Here is a 20,267-nt window from a genome sequence, read left to right on the forward strand (position 1 = left end):
GTCACATGAGAGGGGCGGGCGGCTGGGCCGAGGCGGCAGCTGCCGCTGGGGCTGAGGCAGCGCTGGGTGGAGAGGGCCGGGACCAGGGCCGGGGAGCGGGGCGGCAGTGTGCAGCGGCGGCGAAGGAGGAAGAGAGCAGCGGGAGGAGCGAGCGCGGGGCCTCCCTGAGCCGCGGCCGTCGCGGAGCGCTGTGTGTGCGGCCCCAACATGGACGAAGAAGGCGGCGGAGGTGGCGGTGAGTGGCGGAGGGGCCGCGGCCCCGCACCTGGCCGCCGTGCCGGGGCAGCGCTCGCTCGCGGCCGGCGCGCCTTGTCCGGGGGAGCGCGGCTGAGGCCGGAACGTGCACCGCGGCGCCGCGCCCTTCTTTTTTTTTCTTTTCCGCGGTCCGTGCCCCGTCCTGCCCGGCTCCTCCCGGCCGCGGGGGCACGATGGGGCTCCGTTCCCGCGGCCGGAAAGCTCGGCCGGGCGGAGGGGCGCTCGGCGCGGTGACAGCCCCGCGTTGGCTCCGCTCCCGCCCGGAGACATCGCGGCGCTCCCCGGGCGCAGCTGTGCGTCCGCTGGGGAGGAGGGAGAGAAAAGTGTATGTCTGGTGTTTGTGCGAGCGGTGAAAAGAATAATTATGCTCTGCGAGGGCTTCTGTTTGTGTGTCATCCTAATGGAGGCTCGGTGATAATCCCGGAGTGGTTCATCCAGTTTAAACGAGGCGAACCGTTCCTAAAGGCAGCGATGCTAATGTTCCCAAACAGCACTTTTAGCAAATCAGGGCTTGCGTCTTAGGGGAGAGCTTTTAATCTTCAATCTTTCAGAGGCTGCAGACTGTCCGGGCTGTGAGGACGGCGGGTTTGCAGCCCGTTTTCTTCGCGTCGCTTCCAGTGTGCTTCGTGTGTAAAGCTTCCTTCCCTCCGGTGTGTGCCCGCCGGGCTCTGTGTGCTCAGTGGGCTGCGGGGCTGCCCTGCGTTCGCTGTAACCCCACGGCTGCTCAGCAGGGATGGCTCCGAAGCGTTAAACGCGCTGTGTTTGAGGATATCGCTTGTTTCTAGATGAATAGAATAATGGCTAAGGCTCGAATGATTAATAGTTACACGGTGACTGCTAATTTTAAACGTAATTGCCCAGAACTCGGAAATCGGGTGGGTGTGGTGTTTGTTTTGACAACTTGGGAAAGAAAAAGGCTGTGATGAATCAGAGGAATAACTCTTGAAGCAGCGTGGCCGTTCCTCAGCTCTCGCCTGGCTCATCGGTGTTAGGCTTAAGTCTGTTGCAAGGAAAACAAAGAACAAAACAAGTCAGTCCTCCTTTAAAAATTGCCATTGGTAGCAGTTGAACACTGGAACTGTTGAGAAGATTCACTGAACTCAACATACGTTATTTTCACAGTGTTAGGGGCTTGTATCTGTAGGAGGGGGACATGGAGGTGCTTGCTGCTGGCGCCGGCTCTGTGTGGTGTTGTAGTTCTGACATGCCAGGCTGCCTGGAAGGTGGACCTCTTGCTGAATCAGTATGCTGTCAGGTGTGAGTGTTTCAAAGCTGGATTTTCTCAGGAAGAAAAGCACGAAGAGCCTGGAAGGAGGCAGTCTGTCCTGCAGTTGGTTCTGGGGAGGAAGAAGTCAGATTTAATACAGAATGAAACTTTTAGTTTTGTATCACACTAATAAATGTGTAACTTTCTTCTAATACCCCTCCCCATTTGGCTTTACTGTAAAGCAATCGTGGGCTAATAAGATGGTTGATTTCCACCCCCATCTGACACTGCTCTCTTGTGAGTATTGAACTCTTCCTGACTGGAGATCCTATCTGACTTTTTCTTATGGAGCACAGTCAGTTTGGAACGCCAGAATTAGTTAGATCATTTCCAGCTAATGCATTGTTGTTTTGAATTAAGTCTCCCCCCCCCCTTCTTTTCGCACAATGGAAAGCATGTGGGAAGTGTTGATTGGACAGCCAATTCCAGAGCGCCTGGGTGCTACCAAGCAGTGAGGCTCAGGGGCTGCCAGGGGTGCTCAGCAGGGCTGTCCGGTGCTGGAACCTTTGTAGGACATCTGCAGTGCTCCAGAAATTCTCGTGGTGAAGTGGCAAACTGGTGCAGCTGAGCTTATCGGTGTGCACAGGTGCTGCAGGCAGCAGGACAATTACTGGAGGACTGCGCCACATCATCCTAATTAGAGGCTTGATCTAGATAAGCATCTAAATATCTAGGGCACTGAACTGTGATTCAGAAGGTAAATGCAGTTCCCAGCTCGGCTTTGCCTGCTGCCCTGCTCCTCAGTTTCATTTGCATCTGATGCTTCAGTTCCTTCATCTGACAAATGGGGTCAGCTATTTTGCCATCACTTGTGAAAGCTGTGAATAAAAGCAGAGCTGTGTAAAGTCAGGATTATTTTAGAAACACTTGGCGAAGAGAAATGTTAATTACGGGAATTGTTCTTGATGTTTTCTCTCTTCTGTGCGGAGTCCAAATGGGGGCCTGCGTTTATTCTGTACGAGCCACTTACACACAAACCTCCCGTTGCTCTCAGTGGAGGCTGTGTGCATGGATTATTGATGCGATATGATCCGCGTCAGTTGGTGTTCGTCTCAGCCTCCTTTTGTGCTCTGATTAAAATATCTCTGTGGTTCACTTCATCCAGGAAGTCTCTCCCCCTCCCTCTCCTCGCTTGGTTTAAAATCGCACATTCTGTGATCTCAGCGAGGCTTTTCTTACCTACTCAGTGTTGTTCTGCAGCGGTGGTGCTGCTGAATGGGGATCTTCACCCTGAATGTTGCAGCAGGTGTGCAGAAGGCAGGCTGGAATAGTACTCCTCTTTGTTCCTCTGAACTTGAGTTGTGCAGTTGCTTCGTAGTCTCCAAATCCAGCTCAGTGCCATTCCATGTGGAAAAGCCAATGGGATCGAGTACTGAGTGGCTTCTGTATGCATGTTTGTTTTGAGCTCTCATCGGGCATGCTAAAAGGCTAAAATCTTGCTTCTACTCAGCAAATGCACGAAGTTCTAGCACGGACTGTGACAGTGAGGTTTCTCTACTGCTGCCAGAGCTGTTTGTTTCCAAATGTTGAAGCTTTCCTTGGGGTTGGAGAGCAGTTCAGCTGCCAGCCTGTTGTTGGCCATGCTCGCCAGCGATGGTGCCAGTTAGCACGTGGGTTTCTGGTATGGAGGCAGGCCATCAGGAGCTGGACCAAAGGAGCAGATCATCTTGCAGAAGACTCAGAACAGATTTGCTGCCAAACCAAATTTAGCAAGATGACTTGTATTTTTCTGTGTGGCAAAACAGTTATCTGCTTATAGGTAAAGGCTGTTAAATGTAATTAAAAAAAAACTACCCCCCAAAAATCTCTTCATAGAAAGTTGTTTTAAAATTATCTGTATACAATCCAGAGGTTGCTGAGATAGTGTCTTTCAAAGGCAGATATTAAAGATAGGGGAGTTCATGTGACCTGCTCATGGTTATAGACGTTTGCTCTGCATTCAAGCCTGAGTTTGCATGTTTTGTTTAAAATAAAAGAAACTCACAAAATAAGAGATGTGTTTAATAAAGAAGAATACTAACTTTGTTTTTCTCCAGGCTCATCAAAGTGCATAGCTGGTACTGGTGGTTTTAAGAAGTCGTCCCAAAAGCTCTTTGGAGTTTTAAGTAATGCTGAGAAAGTGCCAAGAACAAAACGATGCACCTGAGTTTTGGACTAACCTCCCATCCTGGTTCTAGGAAGAGAAATAACAGCACATTCAGACATACAGCACAAAATAAACCAACATAGATGTCGTCTGTCAGCCAGCAGGGCTTCAAACTAAGTCTCTTTTTGCAAAATAAATACTTCTCCATGCTCAACTTACCTCAATTTGCACAGATTACATGTTTGTTCACTAGGGTCTTAACTTTTATCCCCACATGCATCAGTATTAGTAATTACGTTGTAAATATGAGTTATTTCTAGTGGTATCAGAAAATAGACTTCTTAATTGCAATAAGATGTTAAGGTTTTTCTTAGCCTAATGTTTGATACTTGTAGCTGTGGCTTGGAAGAAGACATTACATTTTTGCTGATAAAATTTCCGGAGATTGCCAGACTTGATGAATTGTTGAGTAGTGGGATTTGGTGGCTGGTGCACAGCAGCATAATCAGGGCACGGGTTTTAGTGGAACAGTGTGCCTCTAACATAGCATCTGTGGATTATTACATCTAGGAAAAAACCCTGTAGGGTTTACTTGGAGGAACAGAGTACTTTGCAGAGCAATGTCTGGGAATCACAGCAATAGCCATGTGAAAGTGGCTTTCCCATGTGCTGCTGTTACGAAATGGATATTGCAGTCTTGTAATATCAGTGGAGCGTAAGAGCCTTTACCAGGTGAGGGGCTGCGTGTCTCGAGGCAGCACAGTGCTTTCCAGGAGACATCCTGCAGTTCGCATCAAGTTTCTCAGTCTGATCCCCTTCTTTCTTTATGGAATTTTCAACGCTTTCTTGAGGGAAAGTGAATGAAATAGTGTGGCTTTCCTCCAGTTCCTTCTGCTTGCCATCTTTTCCACCTATAAGTCTCCCCCTTGCTGGCACAGCTTTTAGCTCTTGATAAAAAGCTGTGAGCCGTTCTGCTTATACTGTAGCTCCATCTTATCCACTACTATCTTTTGCTCGCTTCCTTTCCTCCCCAAGCAAGCATGCGTTTCTCTCTTTCATTTTATACCCTGTCTTTGGCTGCAGTTGCTTGCTGAACTACTGCCCCATCTCCTTTTCATGTTGAAAGTCACTGAATGAGCTGTTTGCAGTCACTGTCTGAAGAGCATCTCCTCCAGGTTCATCCTAGGTCCTTTCCACACTTGTCCTGACCCCTCGTGCTTGGAACGTTCCCTTCCTTGTTGTCCCTCCAGCTGTCTCTAGTCCTGTTTACTATGCTTTTCTTTTTTGAAATCTTGCTCTTTCTTGGCTTCTTTCTCTGTTGGCTCCTCACTCCCCTCCTGTCTCGTTAATCCCTTTTTCATATGGAAACTGATCTTTCTGCTTCCAACTTCTTGCTAAGATTTGCAGGGCTCTGTGCTTGCTTTAATGCTCTCTTCTTCGCTACATCTTCATCTGGACAATCAAATTTGCAAATAAAAATTGAACAATCATGTTTGAAGTGATGACTCACGGCATATACTGCCTGCTCTGGTTCCACTGCCATCTGTCCCAGCTAATATGTTGGCCTGTTTGACATCTTGGGATTGCATAATTGTCATATTAAGCTTAACAAGTCTGAAACAGAGCTCCTGATGTTGTTTCCAGCTATGGCCTTTCTTGGTGCCTGTGGATGCACAGTGACATTGCCAGTGGTTATTGACAAGGAAATAAATCAGATGTTTTAGTTTACTCTTTCCTAAAGGACAGTATGTAGAAAACTTATATAGAACTGTCATTAAAAGGGCAACACAAAACCCTTTGAAGACTTTTGCAATCTGAAACTTAAGAAATAAGTTGTATTTTCCTATGTAGTATTCATTTTCATGTTTGAATGCCTGAGTAGATTTAATCTGATCGTGGGTTCATGTGCTGTCTGCAAGCTTCTATGTGGGGCTGGGCTGCACGAAGAGTGCTGGTTTGTGACGATAAGGAATATTTGCAGGTTCTTTCTTCCTTTTGAAGCTGAATCACTTTGTCATCCTGTAGTTCAAAAGTGCTTAAGCATATGCTGAAGGATTGTGCTCACTTAATGAAGAGTTTGGACACAGTGACCGTGGGCTTCTTTCACCACGGATAAAAAGAAGCAATTATCAGCTGTTCTATTGGAAAAACGTGTCAGCTTGTAGAACTGCAGGACAGGAGTCCCACGGTGGTGATGGACACGTGATGTTTTACCTTCAGATTTATGGAAGCAAAGAAAAAATTCGTGTGAACCGCCATCACTGGTATTTCTGAGCTCTTTGCTATGCATTCTTTTAGAGCAGTGTGTTCTATAGGAGAGGTATGCGACTTAAATAGTAAAAGTATATTTAATTATGCCATTTGTATAACTTTAGCATCTAGCAAATTGTTTTTAATTGCGTATGACTTCCTTCTTTCAACTCCCAACAATTTCATGGGAAAACTTAGTATTGCAAATATTTTGGACGGCAGTATTTCCTTTTACTGGGATAGACACAGAAAATCCACTAGAAAACCATGTGTTCTGTGGTCCTCTGGGATTTGCCTGAAGAAGGAAATGGCCTGACCTATTTGGTTGCTATGAAGTAAAAACATTCTTGTTCTTTTTTCTATTTTTTTTTAGTGAACATCTGTGTCACATTTATTTCATTACTTTCTGAGGTTTTTTAAACCCATTATTTGGTAATATGAAGTTTTATTTAAAGAAAGTAGTGATGCTTAGCTGCTCCTACATTTGTGCTGTAGTTCCAATATCTGTTTCGGTGTAAGTGGGGGGCTTTTCCAGTTAGAGCTGACATGCAAGAAGGTACATACAAATATTATCCAACATTTCCCAGGAAGAAATGTCTCTGACAAAGTCAGGTCTTGCAGAGTTAGCAGGAGGTGTAGCACGCTGGAAGCTCATGAGCCATCATTTGGGTTCTTGTGTAGGACGTGAAGTACGGGAAATCCTTGATCTGATTTTTCAGCAGGTTGGGCTTTGTGGCGTGGTTTTACTAATTACCCTGGTTTTCAGATGTTCTGATTATTATAGAATGGAATAGTTGCCTTATGCTGGGTGTGTGGAGGACTTGTGAAACTGATACTGTTATTTTGCAACCAAATGGAAATTGTACCAAGGGTAGATTTTCCTGCACGAATATTAACTAATAATGCTTCTGACTGAATTTCATAAGGAAGTTCTTCAGTTCAAAATGAGAATTGTGGGTAAGTTCATTTTGAGAGCATTGAGTCCGATTTCAGATCTGGCATTCCCTATCAGATGGAGCTGCTCAGGTGGATTTTGGGAAGCTGCTGTTCTTGCAGGTGTGAGTCCTTCATATCAAAGGAGAAAAGTCACCTTTTTTTTTATTTCTTAGATGCAGTACCTCTGGTTCCTTAGCAAAACAAGAAAGCTGTATGGAAACAATGGAACACAGTTTATGGAAGAGCTGTAGTGTCTCTGCCTTCTGCTGCGGTTGTCCTGAGGTTTTTGGTCTCCAGTGCCAAACCCTCCGTCCCTTCCTTACAGAGTTCTGTGTCTGGCACCCATCCGTGTGTGTTTATGTGGCTCATAAAGCAATGTCCTGCAGCTGCTGGGAGCAGAGCTGATGCAGGGTGAGGGAGCGGCTCAGCAGTAGCTGTGGGAATTGCTGTTGGTGTGCACCAGTTCTCATGCAGCCCGTAACAGCTTCCCTTTGGTTAAACTGTGTTGGAATGGAGCAATATGCAGGATGTGCTCTGGCAAAAGGAGTAGATGGGTAGGAAGGACACATCTCTCTGCTGCTTGCTCTCCCTTTCTTACATGCACAAAAAGGCTGAAGAAGAACTGGCGTGTGCAAGCAGGGAAATGGCCTCCTATTTTCTGTCAGAACTGTGAGATGTAGTCATGTAATGAGTCCCCTCCACGTTTTTATGCAGCTGTGTCGTTATCCTAAGTGCAACTTCCAGCATGGAGCTGTGTTCTGTGCCATCACATTCGGAGTGCAGAATACCATTCAGGTTGTTTGCTTGCTCAGTTCCGAGTTTTCAGAAGCTTTTATTTGCTGTTAGATTTTCACTTTGGTGCACTGTAAATATCATGGTCCTTAATGAGATCTTTGTTCGGCTCACAGGCAGTGTTGTCTGTAGGGTCAGATGCTGACAGCAGCGGGTCCCGCTGCCTCCCAAGGCATGCTGTGAGAGGGGGAGTTGGCAAAAGGGGCATTTATAAGCACATTGCTGATGACAAAATAAGGGCTTATTGTTGCTGGAAGGAGGATTTTTTTTTTTTTATATTCAGTAATCAGATTCTGAGTCCTTTCCCCCCCCCGTTTAAGTGTGGACTAATGAACTTCCTGCCTAGGCATTCAAATTGACCCAAGAGGAATTTTCCCACCAGGCTGTATGCTCCCTCTGAGCACAATTTTGACCACTTGCAAATCCCATTTTTGAATTTGTAAATCTGCTGCGTGTTTTTGTGGCTGCATCTCCTGCCTGAGCAGCCAAAGGCTGGGAAGGAAGGCTTTCCCAAGCAGCTGAGCTAAGCCAAGTGCCAGCAAGAAGAGGTGGTGGCTCTGGAATGGAGAAACTGTTCCTTGGGAGGAACCTTGCAAATTAAATGTGTTTTCTGGCTCTCAAATCCTACCCAGGACAGGGAAGGAGCATGGTGCTGTATAGGACCGTTCTGAGTCCTTGAGAAGACCGTGTAGCCCTGACTCCTTTCTTCTATATGTGAAGTGCTCAGCTGTTTGGGATCGCCTGTGCAGGAGCTACAGCGTGTGAACCATGCTGGCTGATGGTCCCTTGTAGTAGATCTATGGAGTTTATTGATTCAGGTAGGTACATCTGTGTGTATTGTTTTGTGCTTCTCCCTTTTTCCCCTCAATTTTTGGTTATTTCTTTCTCAGTTCTTTTTCTTTAAACTGCAAGGATTCTCTTGGAGCCCCACAAACCAGGCCCTTAATGTTCAGCTAAACATCTTCAGGAGCCTCGCTCAGCCCAAAGTAAGCCTTGTGTTTTGTAACCTCACTGCTAACGAACACTGGTGAAAGCTCTCTTTGCATCTGGTGTCTGTCATGTGTCACATTAGCAGGTAGTTTGTATTATGGAGGTGTATGTTTATAGCCTCAAAAGTAATTTTTTTATTTTATAGAACTTATTTTACATGCTCTTCTGCAGGTTGATTGTGACCTATTGTCCCACCTTTTGATTTCACTGATGTTATGTACCTGCAGCATTACAGTGCAGAATCCAGCATTGATGTAGGATCAGGGGGAATAGCAGTGTGCTTCTTTCTTTCCATCTCTTGTCCTGGTGCTGCTGCTCCTGAATTGCAGTTTCGATATAAACTGCTGCTTACCTGGAATTTGAGGTTGGTAGGCAGGGTCAGTCAGACCTAAAGTTTAAAGAAACAACTGCTGCATGTGTGAGAACTGTCCCAGTCACAGAAGGGAGAGCATAAAGGCTTTCTGTACCTGCCTGGTTTGCTGATGAGTCGTGTAGCTGATGCTGGTTTGTTCTGCAATTTGGAATTCCCAAACTGGGTGTTAAGCCCTTCTCCTTTGTGTTACGTGAGGTCTATTTGTGACGTTGCGGTTCGCTGGAGGTCTTTTAGTAAGGTCTGATGAATGCAGCATATGGAGTTGATTTTTATGTTATGTAGAAAGTGCATTTTGGGGCATTAAATAGCAGCTTTATTTCTTAAGTATTTTGGAGGAGGTTCCCCCCAGCAACCAGAGCGTTTGGGTTTGGTTTGTTTTTTTTTTTTTTTTTTTTTGGTTAAATCAAAATGCATCTACTGCTCCTTACTCTCACTTTGTGCGATGTACCTTTGGAAGGACTGCAGTGTTTGGTCTTGGTTTTGTACCAATAAGTGACATAATTGCACGTGAATGTTTTAAAAGATGAGGTGATATTTTATAAGAGCAAGCATAAAAGAAGGCAAGCTTAAGCCCTTCCACTGTGAATTCACTGATAGCTGAAGCAGAGCGAGTACACCTTATGTCCCTATTCTTAGTGCCCTTTTGTATCTCCTACCTGCCTTGGGAGCCTGCAAAAGTAACTGGAATCATAAAGGGGAAAGGCTGGGTGAAATTAGTAATCCAAATTAAATACAAATAATACTCTGAAGTTTATGGAGCCTGTGGGTGGGTGGACTTGGCAGATACATCCATTGTGGTATGTTAGACTTGAAAGACCATCTGGAGATGATTATTTTCTGGTATTTTGTAGTAAAGGTTTTTGAAGAGAGATTTATTTTAATTTTTTTTTTTTTTTTTTTTTAGGGAAGGGGTGAAAGCGGGGAGAAAAATTTCAGTTTGCATTAAGTAGTAAAATAGTTTGTTGTAGTAGCGTATGGAAAAGTGATTTATTCAAAGTTAGGCTGCTAATAGAAGTTCCCCTACTGTTTTGCTATTGGCTCTCTTGTTCTGTGGAGGCAGCCAGAGATCCAATGCAGCTGGGACTAATACAGGATCCAGCTGTAGCTTTTTTATTGTTCAGATGTCCGGTGATGGTCAACTTGAAGTTATTGTGTGGAAATTCAGTAAAGGAAAAGGGCAGGGTGGGAAAAAAATGACTCTCCATAAAAATATTCCAGTAAAAGCAACAGGAACTAGGAGTATCCATTTCAGAACTCTGCCATAAATTGCATCCTGAAATACTCAAACGCCTTCAGATTTTGCTGTAGACTTTAAGTCATCTAGGAGTTCTTCCTTTTATTCTTACTGTATTTTTTCAGAAGTGGAGTTACTGAATGGTGTGGGAAGGTGGCCATATTTTTAGGTTACGGAAGAAGTTTATCAGTTTTAGGTGTAATGAAGTTCTTTGCTCTCTTTGAAGCATTGGTACAACATAAGGTTCGTTGAACTGTGTTGATTTTAATAATTCCACTTATGCTGAATTTCACCAGTCGTCTTCTTGCAGAGCTGAGGTGTTTAGGGATGGCAGAAGCCTCATACTTTACTTCAGAGTTCAGTTTCCCTTCGATGTATTCTGTGCTTCCAGCTCTGCAGGTGATGGTTTGGATCCACATTAAACAACATGAGTGAGAAATACAGGTATGCCGAACGTGAGAGTACTTCAGGATGACCAAAATAAGGCACACTTCATACTTTCAAAGCAATTTTTCTTTTTTTTTTTCTTTGTTAAAAAGGTCGCATCTCTCAGGTTTCTTTGTAATTGTAGCCAGCCTTCTGTTTGTTGAGACCAGTGATGCCAGTGTAGAGCTGAGCCGTCTGTTGGGTCTCTGCCTGCTTCCCAGATCTCCATTCCACTCTAAATGTGCAGACGGAGTTCATCAAATGGCAGCCTGCACCGCAGAGTTCTCTTACTGCTGCTCTGAGTCTGTAATTTTGAATGTAGTTACTCAATCACTTTGTCATTATGCTAGTCAGATTATTATGTTTATTACAAATAATATACAAATAAGTCCTACTTGATAGGAAGAACCAGTTTGAAATAGTGTAAGTTACTTATATTAGTGATAGCGAGGAGGATTTTAAAACATAACTACTGCCTAGAGCATTATCCTCTGAAGTATTGGTGCACTGCATGGGCTTTATTAATGCTTTTATTTTAATACAAGCTGGTGGTTTTGGTTCTTTTTCTTTTAAGGAAAAAAGCTTTGGGTCAGCCTGTTGGCTTGTCAGACAGCCTGGTGTTTTTGTCCACTGTGCTGGAACATAACAACAACAACAACAACGTGTTTTCCTTCCTGGACTAGTAAGAGCTGATCTATGACTTCAAAGTGGAAGTGAAATGCGGTCAGAACCGTATGTTTTGAAGGCAAATTACTTCTAAAAGCAAAACAAATCAGTTGTAGTGTAGAAATCCTCGGGATGTCCCTGCAGCTTTGTGAAATGTAACAATCTGTGGAGCTGAGCTTGCTTATCAATGTCAGTGGTAAGAGAGAGGAGGTTTTGTTCCTGTGGTAGGGTTGCTGTTCTCCGTGGAAGGAGGCAGTAATAGTCGATACTGTTTGCATGGTGACTGAATTAATTTGCTATTGATGCGTTTTGTAAACCTGCAGCCAATTAAAAAAAATAATATATAGCCATTTGTTCCTTTTTAATTGAAACAATGACTTTCATTTTGCTGAATTATTGTACTGAGTGATATATATTATATAGCTATGTTTGGACTTCGTTTCCCATCCCTTCTATTTTATTTAATGTTTTAATTCAAATTAAGACAGATAACTTGCTTCTTTTACAAGAGTGGTGTTCAAAGTTGTTTTCTTCCATGCAGTATGTTATGATCTTCACTTGTGAAAAGCCTAAAGGAATCATTTTCAATGTAGTTGTCTTCTGCAGCGTGGGTTGCATGCAGATTCTGCCTGTGCCAAAGGCCGTTAAGATACAGCAGTAGAATAAAAAATTTTGCTTCACGATGCATTTGGGAGAAAGTATTGGTGCCTGGAGAATGAAGTGTGCTCTCCGAGTTGAGGAAAGCTGTATGGTAACATCTTGAGTGAGAGAACACTGCATTTTTTGAATTGTTATGCATTGGATTTTTCTCTGGACTCACACAGATTTAGGAGATGAGATTTTTCCAGTGTGGTGGGTTAATACCAGAAGGTCCTTCTTACTTTTCAGATATAGTATGATAATTCTTTTCTATCAAAGTCTTGGCTTTTCCCAGCCTTGTTTTATGTTCTGAAGAAAGGCTTTCATGCTCAACAAACGTTAGCTTGGTAGCATTTTCCTGTATTCGAATCATGAACCATTAAATGAATCCCAAAGAAATCTGTTACAATAGATGCTGAGTTTTAACATCGAATGTGTGCATACAATAAATCTCTTCAGTTAATCACTCTGCTTCCTTTCCCTCCCACCCCTTTGCAGCTGGAAGTTCATCAGCTTCTGCTGCTGTATCTTGCTTCCTCTGGAGACTTTCTGGAACAGAGTGAGCAGTGCGGCAGGGATGTATGAACAATGTGATGATTATGTTCTGCGGGTCTGTATAAGTTGTCTTTTTCCATTGCTGTTAATTCTTATGCTATGTCATCTACTTAGCATGAACACGTTATGTGTGCCATGCAGAGTTGCGTGCTGCAGTATTTAGTGAAAATGTGTGCAGCTCCATTCAATCAGTAGGAAATATTTTTAGATTGGAAGTGAGATCATAGGTTCCTAGTTAGGACAATGCAGGATGGCTGGACTCCCATTGATGGTTTGTAATTAATTGAGGTCTGTGATTCTTTGGCATATGAGGGGACATTTTTTTCTAAAGTACAGCTGCAGAACAAGTCAGGAAAAAAGGTTCCATTAGAGCTGGCTGTGGGCATTCTATCACAAAGCTTTACAACCGCTGAGACTAATGGGAGCATCTTGTGTTTGCTGCCAGCCTGATTAGAACTGGTGTGAGAGCAATTTTTGTTGACCTTTTTTTCTTTTAGGATCTAATTGTAATCTTTCAAAACTAATTTCAGGATATTCAGATATACTGGGTGAACTTCGGTGGCTTCAGTTGCGTGTGGCTCGTGGGTGTTCTGGCTACACATCAAATACTTCAAGCAAAGTCTGAGGTCCGGTCTGTTCTGACATTGCAGAGACAGTAGGACAGATGCTGTAGCTGAAGAATCTTCATGAGCTAGTTTTTGTACAGTTTCGGAGTAAACTGTAGGCTGTTTTGTGCTAGATGTACGCTGTTGGGACTAGGTGACTGTTGGTGATAAAAATCTGTGCTTAATAATGCCACTATTATTAATAATAACTTGGTGTGCAAGAAATACTTAAAACAGTGAAGAAAGTGTTCTGTTTCTGACTGGTGCTCACCAGGGGTTTTGTACCTGTGTTGCAATGTCCATTTGTGGAAGATGGAAGAATCTCTAGCCTGAATTACCAGGTTTTCTTACTGCTCGTTGCATGAGCAGCACCCAGAGTTGCAGACAAGTACCCTGTTGCTACAGACTGCTTAGCAGAAGTTGGTATTTTTGGTTGCTCTAAGGCGAATTTAAGATGATTGCAACTATGCTAATATAAGTCAGAATATTTTCAGCCTTACACAGAGTTTGTGTAATGAAAGCTTATGCCTGGTAGAGCATTGCACTGAGGAGGGAGAGAGAGAGACTCTTTGAAAATGGGCTTAGCAGAGGCTACGTATAACCACATTGTCCTATGGAACTGGTATCCACAGTTAAAGACATTGCAATTTGCTGTAGGTTTTACTAGTTTAGCAAAAAGTGGCATCTTTTATTGTTACTTTTTGCATCACGTGGAGAGGTAACAGAACTAAATGTTTGGTCCCATTCAGTTGTTTCCCAATCAAGAAAAATGTTTGCTATTTGAGCATGGCAGGATGAAATGGAAATCTGAGTAAGGACGTTTATAAATAGGAGCAGAGCTGGTGGATTTGGAAAGAGGGTGAGGGGCCAACGGCAGTGAGCTGCTTACAGCTTGTTAAACCTTTCTTCGGTTTCAGGGCAAATGCTGAATGTTACGTTGCTGCAAGCCTGAGACTAGAGAGCAATGAAAGTAAACTGCTTAGATCTTTGAAGCCATCTGAATACAAATTGTTTCTTGTTGAACACTTAGCTGAGGAAAAATGTTTAACTTAATAAAGTACAAAAAATACACATTCTGATTGTTTTTCATTGATCTCCAAAAGGAATGCGAAGTTTTTTGTCAATATTAGGAAAAACAGCTTAGAAAGGGCAACGTACTATTTTGGCAGATCTGACTGAAACTGTTAGGAAATGTTTAAATAGGAGGAACATATTTATTCGAATACGTTTTTGCTCAGGGTGCCAGGGGGTCTGCTTGAAGTACAAGGAAAACAAACAACCCACCACCTTTTTTTTGTAGCACGGAACTTATGCCTACACATACGCACACACACTCATGTACATGCATGCACAAACACAAAAAAGAACCCAAGCAAACAACTAAACAAAAACAACCAAGAAACCTCAATTATATGCTGGATGTGTTTAATTTTGGAAGTGTTCTAAGCCAGATTTGATATGAGCTACTGATGGCCTTTTGCTAAGCAAAGAATGGGAGAGCAGAGGTTTAACCTTACGGTGAGTGGATCCATCCAGCTAACTTCTTATCAGTGAACCAGAGGGCAAGTTCTTTTGTATCTGGATTAGTGACCTGTCAAGCTAATCGTTGCATGGGGTGATGGCAACCAACAATTCACAAATGCTTCATGTGCTCTTGTCTGAGGAATCTGAAAATGCTTTAACGGTCTTAAACTAAGCCTTACTCTTCCTTCACTAGGAAATCTATGAATAGATTCCCAACCTCTTGTGGCCAGTGGCCCTGTTGATGTCACAGCAAGATTCAAGCCAAGGATGACCAAGAAGTGAAGTATTATATGACCAGCAGTGCATTTCACTCTGAGTCCTATAGCTCAGCAGTTTCCACTGAAGGTATCAGGGCTGCTAATTTGGATGAGACTGCAAGATCTTCAGATTACAGTGTCAGGCATCACGTTGTGCATGCTGGAATTTGTCTTGTCCTGGAGGAAAGTAAATGCTACTTAAGGAGAAGTGAGTAGTCCTACCGTGGCACTCTGTAGTTGCCTTCTGGAGGCATTCTTTGGAGGATGGAGACTGCTTTCAAATCCATCATTTGCTCCACTTCCCGTAGCCTGCGACTGATCTTGGAAGAATGAATAAATAGAAAGCTTCTGCAAGAAATACCGCTTCTGGAATCTGACTCTAGAGCCATGTCAGGCAGAGCTGGGGGAAGGATGATTTTTCCTTTTTTTTTTTTTTTAATTGAATTTGTATGCTTTGGAAAGAGCCAGCAATCATAAGTAACTGACTAATGCTCTCCACTAATGAGAGAAGTACAGAGGGTGGCTCTGATGCTAAGAGTAGATGTTACTGGAAAATTGTGACAGAAAGACTGGTTAAGCCCCAAATGTTTGCTGGGAACGCAGTAGGTCTAATGAACTGTGCCTGAACATAGAGCAGAATTCAGAGGTATTGCTGGCTGGCGACTGTGGGGCCTCGTTACTGGGACCCCACTGCAGCTGCTCAGTGACATTCCTGTTGTTTTTCCATGCTGCGACTCCTAATGGATCTGACAGGAATGTCTGATACTGCTTGGGTGTGTTTGCTTCTCAAGGCTTTTTCCAGGGTCTCTCCTAGGAAAAAATGTAGGTGCAAGCCAGTCAATGCTTCCTTCCCCTCAGTTAGCAGGGGTACTGTGGGAAACACAGCTGGCTGCTAAGGGCGAAGCTGAAAAGCGCAGCTGCAAATTTTGTTTCTTCTCATAATATCCATGCAAAAGTTGAAAGGTTCAGCATGTTCTTGTTTACTCTTTCTTGCTCATCAGATGTTGGATTAGTCTCTGCTTTCAGAAGGAATTGTCCCATCCTTGGTCCAGGATGCTGGGATGTTGGAGCTGGAAGCTGCCTAGGTTGGCAGCGAGACATCTGTGATTAATCCAGTAGTTCACAGCAGCTACTGGGAGGTGCGTGCCAGTGGAAGATTCTGAACTGCTGGAAATCCTCCCGTATTGTCTGGTGTGAATGTGGAGCTAAATCCTGTGCAATGGTGGTAGGAGTTCAGACAGTCTGGCTTCCCACAATATCCCACGTGTTTGACCTGATTTCTGTCAGTAACTGGTGCTGTTCGCTCTCCCATGGTTGTCAGCTGCAGAGCATGTGCTTGACCACTCCTGTTCCCTTCAGGGAGAGAGACTTCAGTGGTGGTTGGTGACCTGGAGGTAGTCCAGTGCGAGCCATTTCCCCTTTGGCACCAAGAGAATGTAGTGTAACTCACAAAGATGGTTATTTGCTAATTTTCTGAGCTAGATATGAATTTTATGATTTTGTGTGTGTGCTGTACAGTGTAATATTAATCTGCTGATGACTTAGTGGAAGTCTGTTAAAGCCTCGTTCACCTGAAGTTTTGTCATTTTGCAATTGCCTGGTGTTCTCTAAATCATGGTTAGCATTGCTTGTATGCTTGGCTCAATCAGTAGTAAAATGTCAGAAATCGTTCTTGGGGTGATCCAGCCCCTTTCCATCTCATTCTTTGTACACAGCTAATAGTATGCTATGTGATAAAATACACATTTACTGGACTAAATAATAGATACCCCAAGTTAAAAGGCACCAGAAGGTATGTGCAACTTCTACAGCTTTAAGGATCTTATTCTTGGAAAGCTGTTCTCTCTTCATCTGCTAATGTCAGAAGTATCCTACCATAAGCAAGCAAAGTCCGCTGATCTTTTGCTGCTCTTCCTTTGCACTGTAACGAGTGAAGGACTTCAATTAACAACGTGGTATCTTTCCTGTGTCACTTAGCAATGCATAGTTGGCATGGCAGTCTGTTCCTTTCACCGCCTAGATAACACTGATGGGGAACTCTCGCTCTGGAGTGCTGAAACACGAGCTAAAATAATGAAACTTGTTGTGACCTGGATTTTGCTGTCAAGTCAACAAAAGAAATTTGGAATCTGCAGACTTTGTAAAGACTAAATTTTTTGTTAACACTTACTATAATGAAATATACCATAAACAGAGATTTTTCCAATGCAAACATCAGAGAAAATGCATTTGATTTCAGCTGCAGCATTGAGTAACCATTTTTTCCCCAGTTTTGTGAATATGAGTGCGCTCCATAGGGAGTAAAAATATTACTTAGTTATTCCAAAATTATCTGAGAATCTCTGCCTTGCAGCATATATATGGATGGGAAGGAGGAAGTATTTTGATTCTGTTTCACAATGTTCTGCTGATCTGATGTAGTATAAAGGCTTGAGGCCTCGTAATTTTGGAGTGGTAGTATCATCTGTATGTATATTGGTGGTGTTGCTACACAAAGCTGATTCTGATCACCCTTTCCCATTGTTCATGATGGGGAAAATAAATCAAATGCAATTATTTTGCTTAAAACCTGAAGGCCAGTTAAAGCTTTAAGACAGTGTGTATGTATCAGTGTTCTTAAAACAGCAAGACAATGTAGGACTGATTTATTTTATTTTTTACTTTTAGTGCTTGGCACTGTGAAGTATTAAATTTGGCCCATGTTGAAGCCCTGTTACTGTTTTCCCTTTTGAAAGAGGACTGAAACACCAGAAGGCTGTGTTGCCATTCAGCAGGACCTGGATAGAGTAGAGAGTTGGATGGAGAGGAACCTGATAAGGTTCAACAAGGGCAAGTTCAGGGTCTTGCGCTTGGGAAGGAATAACCACATGCATCATTACAGGTTAGGGACTGACCTGCTGGGGAGAAGCTTTGCAGAGAAGGACCTGAGTTTCCTGGTGGACAGTAGGTTGGCTGTGAGCAGCAGTGTACCCTGGTGGCCAAGAAACCCAGTGATATCCTGGGGCACAATAAGAAGAATGTGGCCAGCAGGTTGAGGGAGGTGATCTTCCCCCTCTTCTTCTCCCTGGTGAGGTCACATCTGGAATACTATGTCCAGTTCTGGGCTCCCCAGACAGTAATCTTTTAGAAAGAGTCCAGCAATATAGGGCCACAAAGATGATTAAGGTCCTGGAGCATCTCTTGTATGAGGAAAGTCTGAGATGTGGGACTCTTCAGTCTGGAGAAGAGAAGGTTGACCAGGGGATCTCATCACTGTTTATAAGCATCTAAAGTGCAGGAGTCAAGCTGATGGGGGCAGGCTCCTTTCAGTAGCAAGCAGCAGTAAAACAAGGGGCAATGGGCACAAACTGGAACATGGGAAGTTCCATACCAATGCAGGGAAAAACAACTTCACTGTCAGAGTGACTCAGCACTGGAACAGCCTGCCCAGAGAGGTGGTGGAGTCTCTTTCTCTGGAGATGTTCAAGACCTGCCTAGATGCTTGCCTGTGTGACGTGCTGTAGGGAACCTGCTTCAGCAGGGGGGTTGGACTCAGTGGTTTCTGGAGGTCCCTTCCAATCCCTGCTATTCTGTTACTCTGCGACTGTAATGTTAAGATGATGGCATAATTAACAGTGTACCACTATAACGCTGTAGTCAGAATGGTGATTTACCAGATTGTCTCAACAGTAATTGGCAGTTGATACCAAAGAAGGCATTTGCTGTCATGGTCGTTTCAAAAGTAATGCCTCCTATTTATTTCCATGAAAACTACAATAGATAGCATAAAATTTTTCTGCACTTCTTAAGTGTGCATGACCATGCATATTTTATCACTTTATATTATTAATGCTAGTATTGATTTATATGGGTAAGTACTTATAGTGTTAAGTTAAACTCAGCTTCCTTTCCATATTCAGTAAATTGTATTTACATATTTTTAAAAAGGAAAGTTGGCCTAGAAGCATCTTCTGATCTTGAAGCAGGAGCAGAGCGACTTCAAAAGAAAAATGTGCTTAAAAGGAAATCCATGCTTATCCATTTTTAATATCAGGTTGAACTACTTTTAGGATTCAGAGGATACAGCCTGTGAGCATAGGGATTGAGGGCTGAGCCAAGCAGATTTTAGGCTGGTTGGCATTGCAAGGCTTGGTGCTCTGTACCCCCCACCCCGTTTTGCCTGCTGCTTTGCCTTGCACAGCTTTGTAGTCCCTCCTTGAAACTGTCTGGCTAGCATGGCAGGAAACAGACCTTTAGGGGAGAAAAAGGGGATTCTAGGAAAGATTGTATATCCAGCAGCAAGTACTGAAGTGATGTAGGGATGCAAAGGGAGCTGGTACCTCCTTTCTACCCGTGACATCTTGCTCAGAGCTGGTCACTGTGAGGTTTTCCTTTTCTCTCCAGCGGTGCTCCTTTATCTGCTTGAAGGCAGTTCTTTTATTTCGTGCTTATGAAGCATTGCTTTCTAATAAAAATGTGTTGAAATGATGGATTAAGGTATAATATTGGATATAAGATGAAGAGGAGTAAATGTAATGTAATCATGGTCTTCAGTGCTACCTGTTCATACAGACAGTATGAGTGGTATAATAAAGAAATGCCCATTAACATACACAGCTTTCATATGGCAGCTGTCTGAGATGGGGGCATCATTAGGAACTAAAAAGTAAGGCAGGTGTCTCGTCAGTTGTGTCTATTGCTGTATCTATGTAGCAAGGTAAGGATTTGAAAGCTGTTGTCAAGTTGTACCTATTTGTGCTTCAGTGCATTTAGGAGGGCAAGAAACATCACTGCATGGTAGCTGTTTGTGTGAGCAGTAAAAAGCCTTCAGCCACACTTCCATTTCTTCACAGCTGTTGCTCATATTATCTGTGGACGCTGCATTTGGTCGTTGCAAACTCCTGTTCCATCAGGTTCAAGAAATGCATTTACTGTGGCTATGCTTTATAGGCTTAAGTGTATCTGCAGATACTGTGGCAATGCAGCATTCTCTTATGTGTGATAAGTGAAAGCAAAACTCTGTTTTGTTCTGTTTTGTTTTTTTTCTTCTCAATTTAATGGATTCTAGACCCTGATTTTGTACAACTTTGAAATTGCCTACTTTCTGCTTGTCAAGGGGTGTTAACACCCCTTGACAATCCATGCATGAATATTTCTGACCGGGACAAAACCATAGTCTTGTGTTATTTGAAGTCATTCTCATATCTTATAATAAGTAACGATTGATGTTTACAAGAAATAATGGTGTACTTGGCAGCAATTAGAAACAGAGAAAGGCAAGGGTTGGAAGGGATCTCAAAGACCGTCTCGTTCCAGCCCCAGCTGGTAGCTTGCTGTCTGCGTTCTGTATTGGATAAAAATGTATGCTTCTTTATGCTTTTGTTCTTTGAATAAAAATACGTTGAATATGTATCACTGGTGTAATTAAACCTG

At 43.3% G+C, this 20,267-nt stretch overlaps 2 protein-coding genes across 5 annotated transcripts in view; both read left to right on the forward strand.

The window, feature by feature from the left end:
• The window catches only part of CYTH3 (cytohesin 3), a 78,100-nt gene that overhangs the window by 27,120 nt on the left and 30,713 nt on the right, over window positions 1–20,267 (forward strand). The window contains exons 1-2 of one of the 4 annotated variants that reach the window (XM_040647921.2): window positions 1,595–8,404; window positions 8,499–8,572. The exons of 1 other annotated variant lie outside the window; for it this stretch is intronic. In XM_040647921.2, the coding sequence (XP_040503855.1) occupies window position 8,572 (1 nt within the window). In that variant the 5' untranslated portion in view covers window positions 1,595–8,404; window positions 8,499–8,571. Of the gene's footprint in view, window positions 1–7; window positions 236–1,594; window positions 8,405–8,498; window positions 8,573–20,267 lie in introns of those variants that run through there. 2 more of the 4 variants (XM_414927.8, XM_040647920.2) reach the window with 2 other exon arrangements.
• Window positions 1–20,267, forward strand: part of SMIM10L1 (small integral membrane protein 10 like 1) — a 47,306-nt gene that overhangs the window by 18,940 nt on the left and 8,099 nt on the right. The gene's annotated exons all lie outside the window — the stretch shown is intronic.

Source organism: Gallus gallus, chromosome 14 (genome assembly GCF_016699485.2).
Source record: "Gallus gallus isolate bGalGal1 chromosome 14, bGalGal1.mat.broiler.GRCg7b, whole genome shotgun sequence".
Taxonomy (NCBI): domain Eukaryota; kingdom Metazoa; phylum Chordata; class Aves; order Galliformes; family Phasianidae; genus Gallus; species Gallus gallus.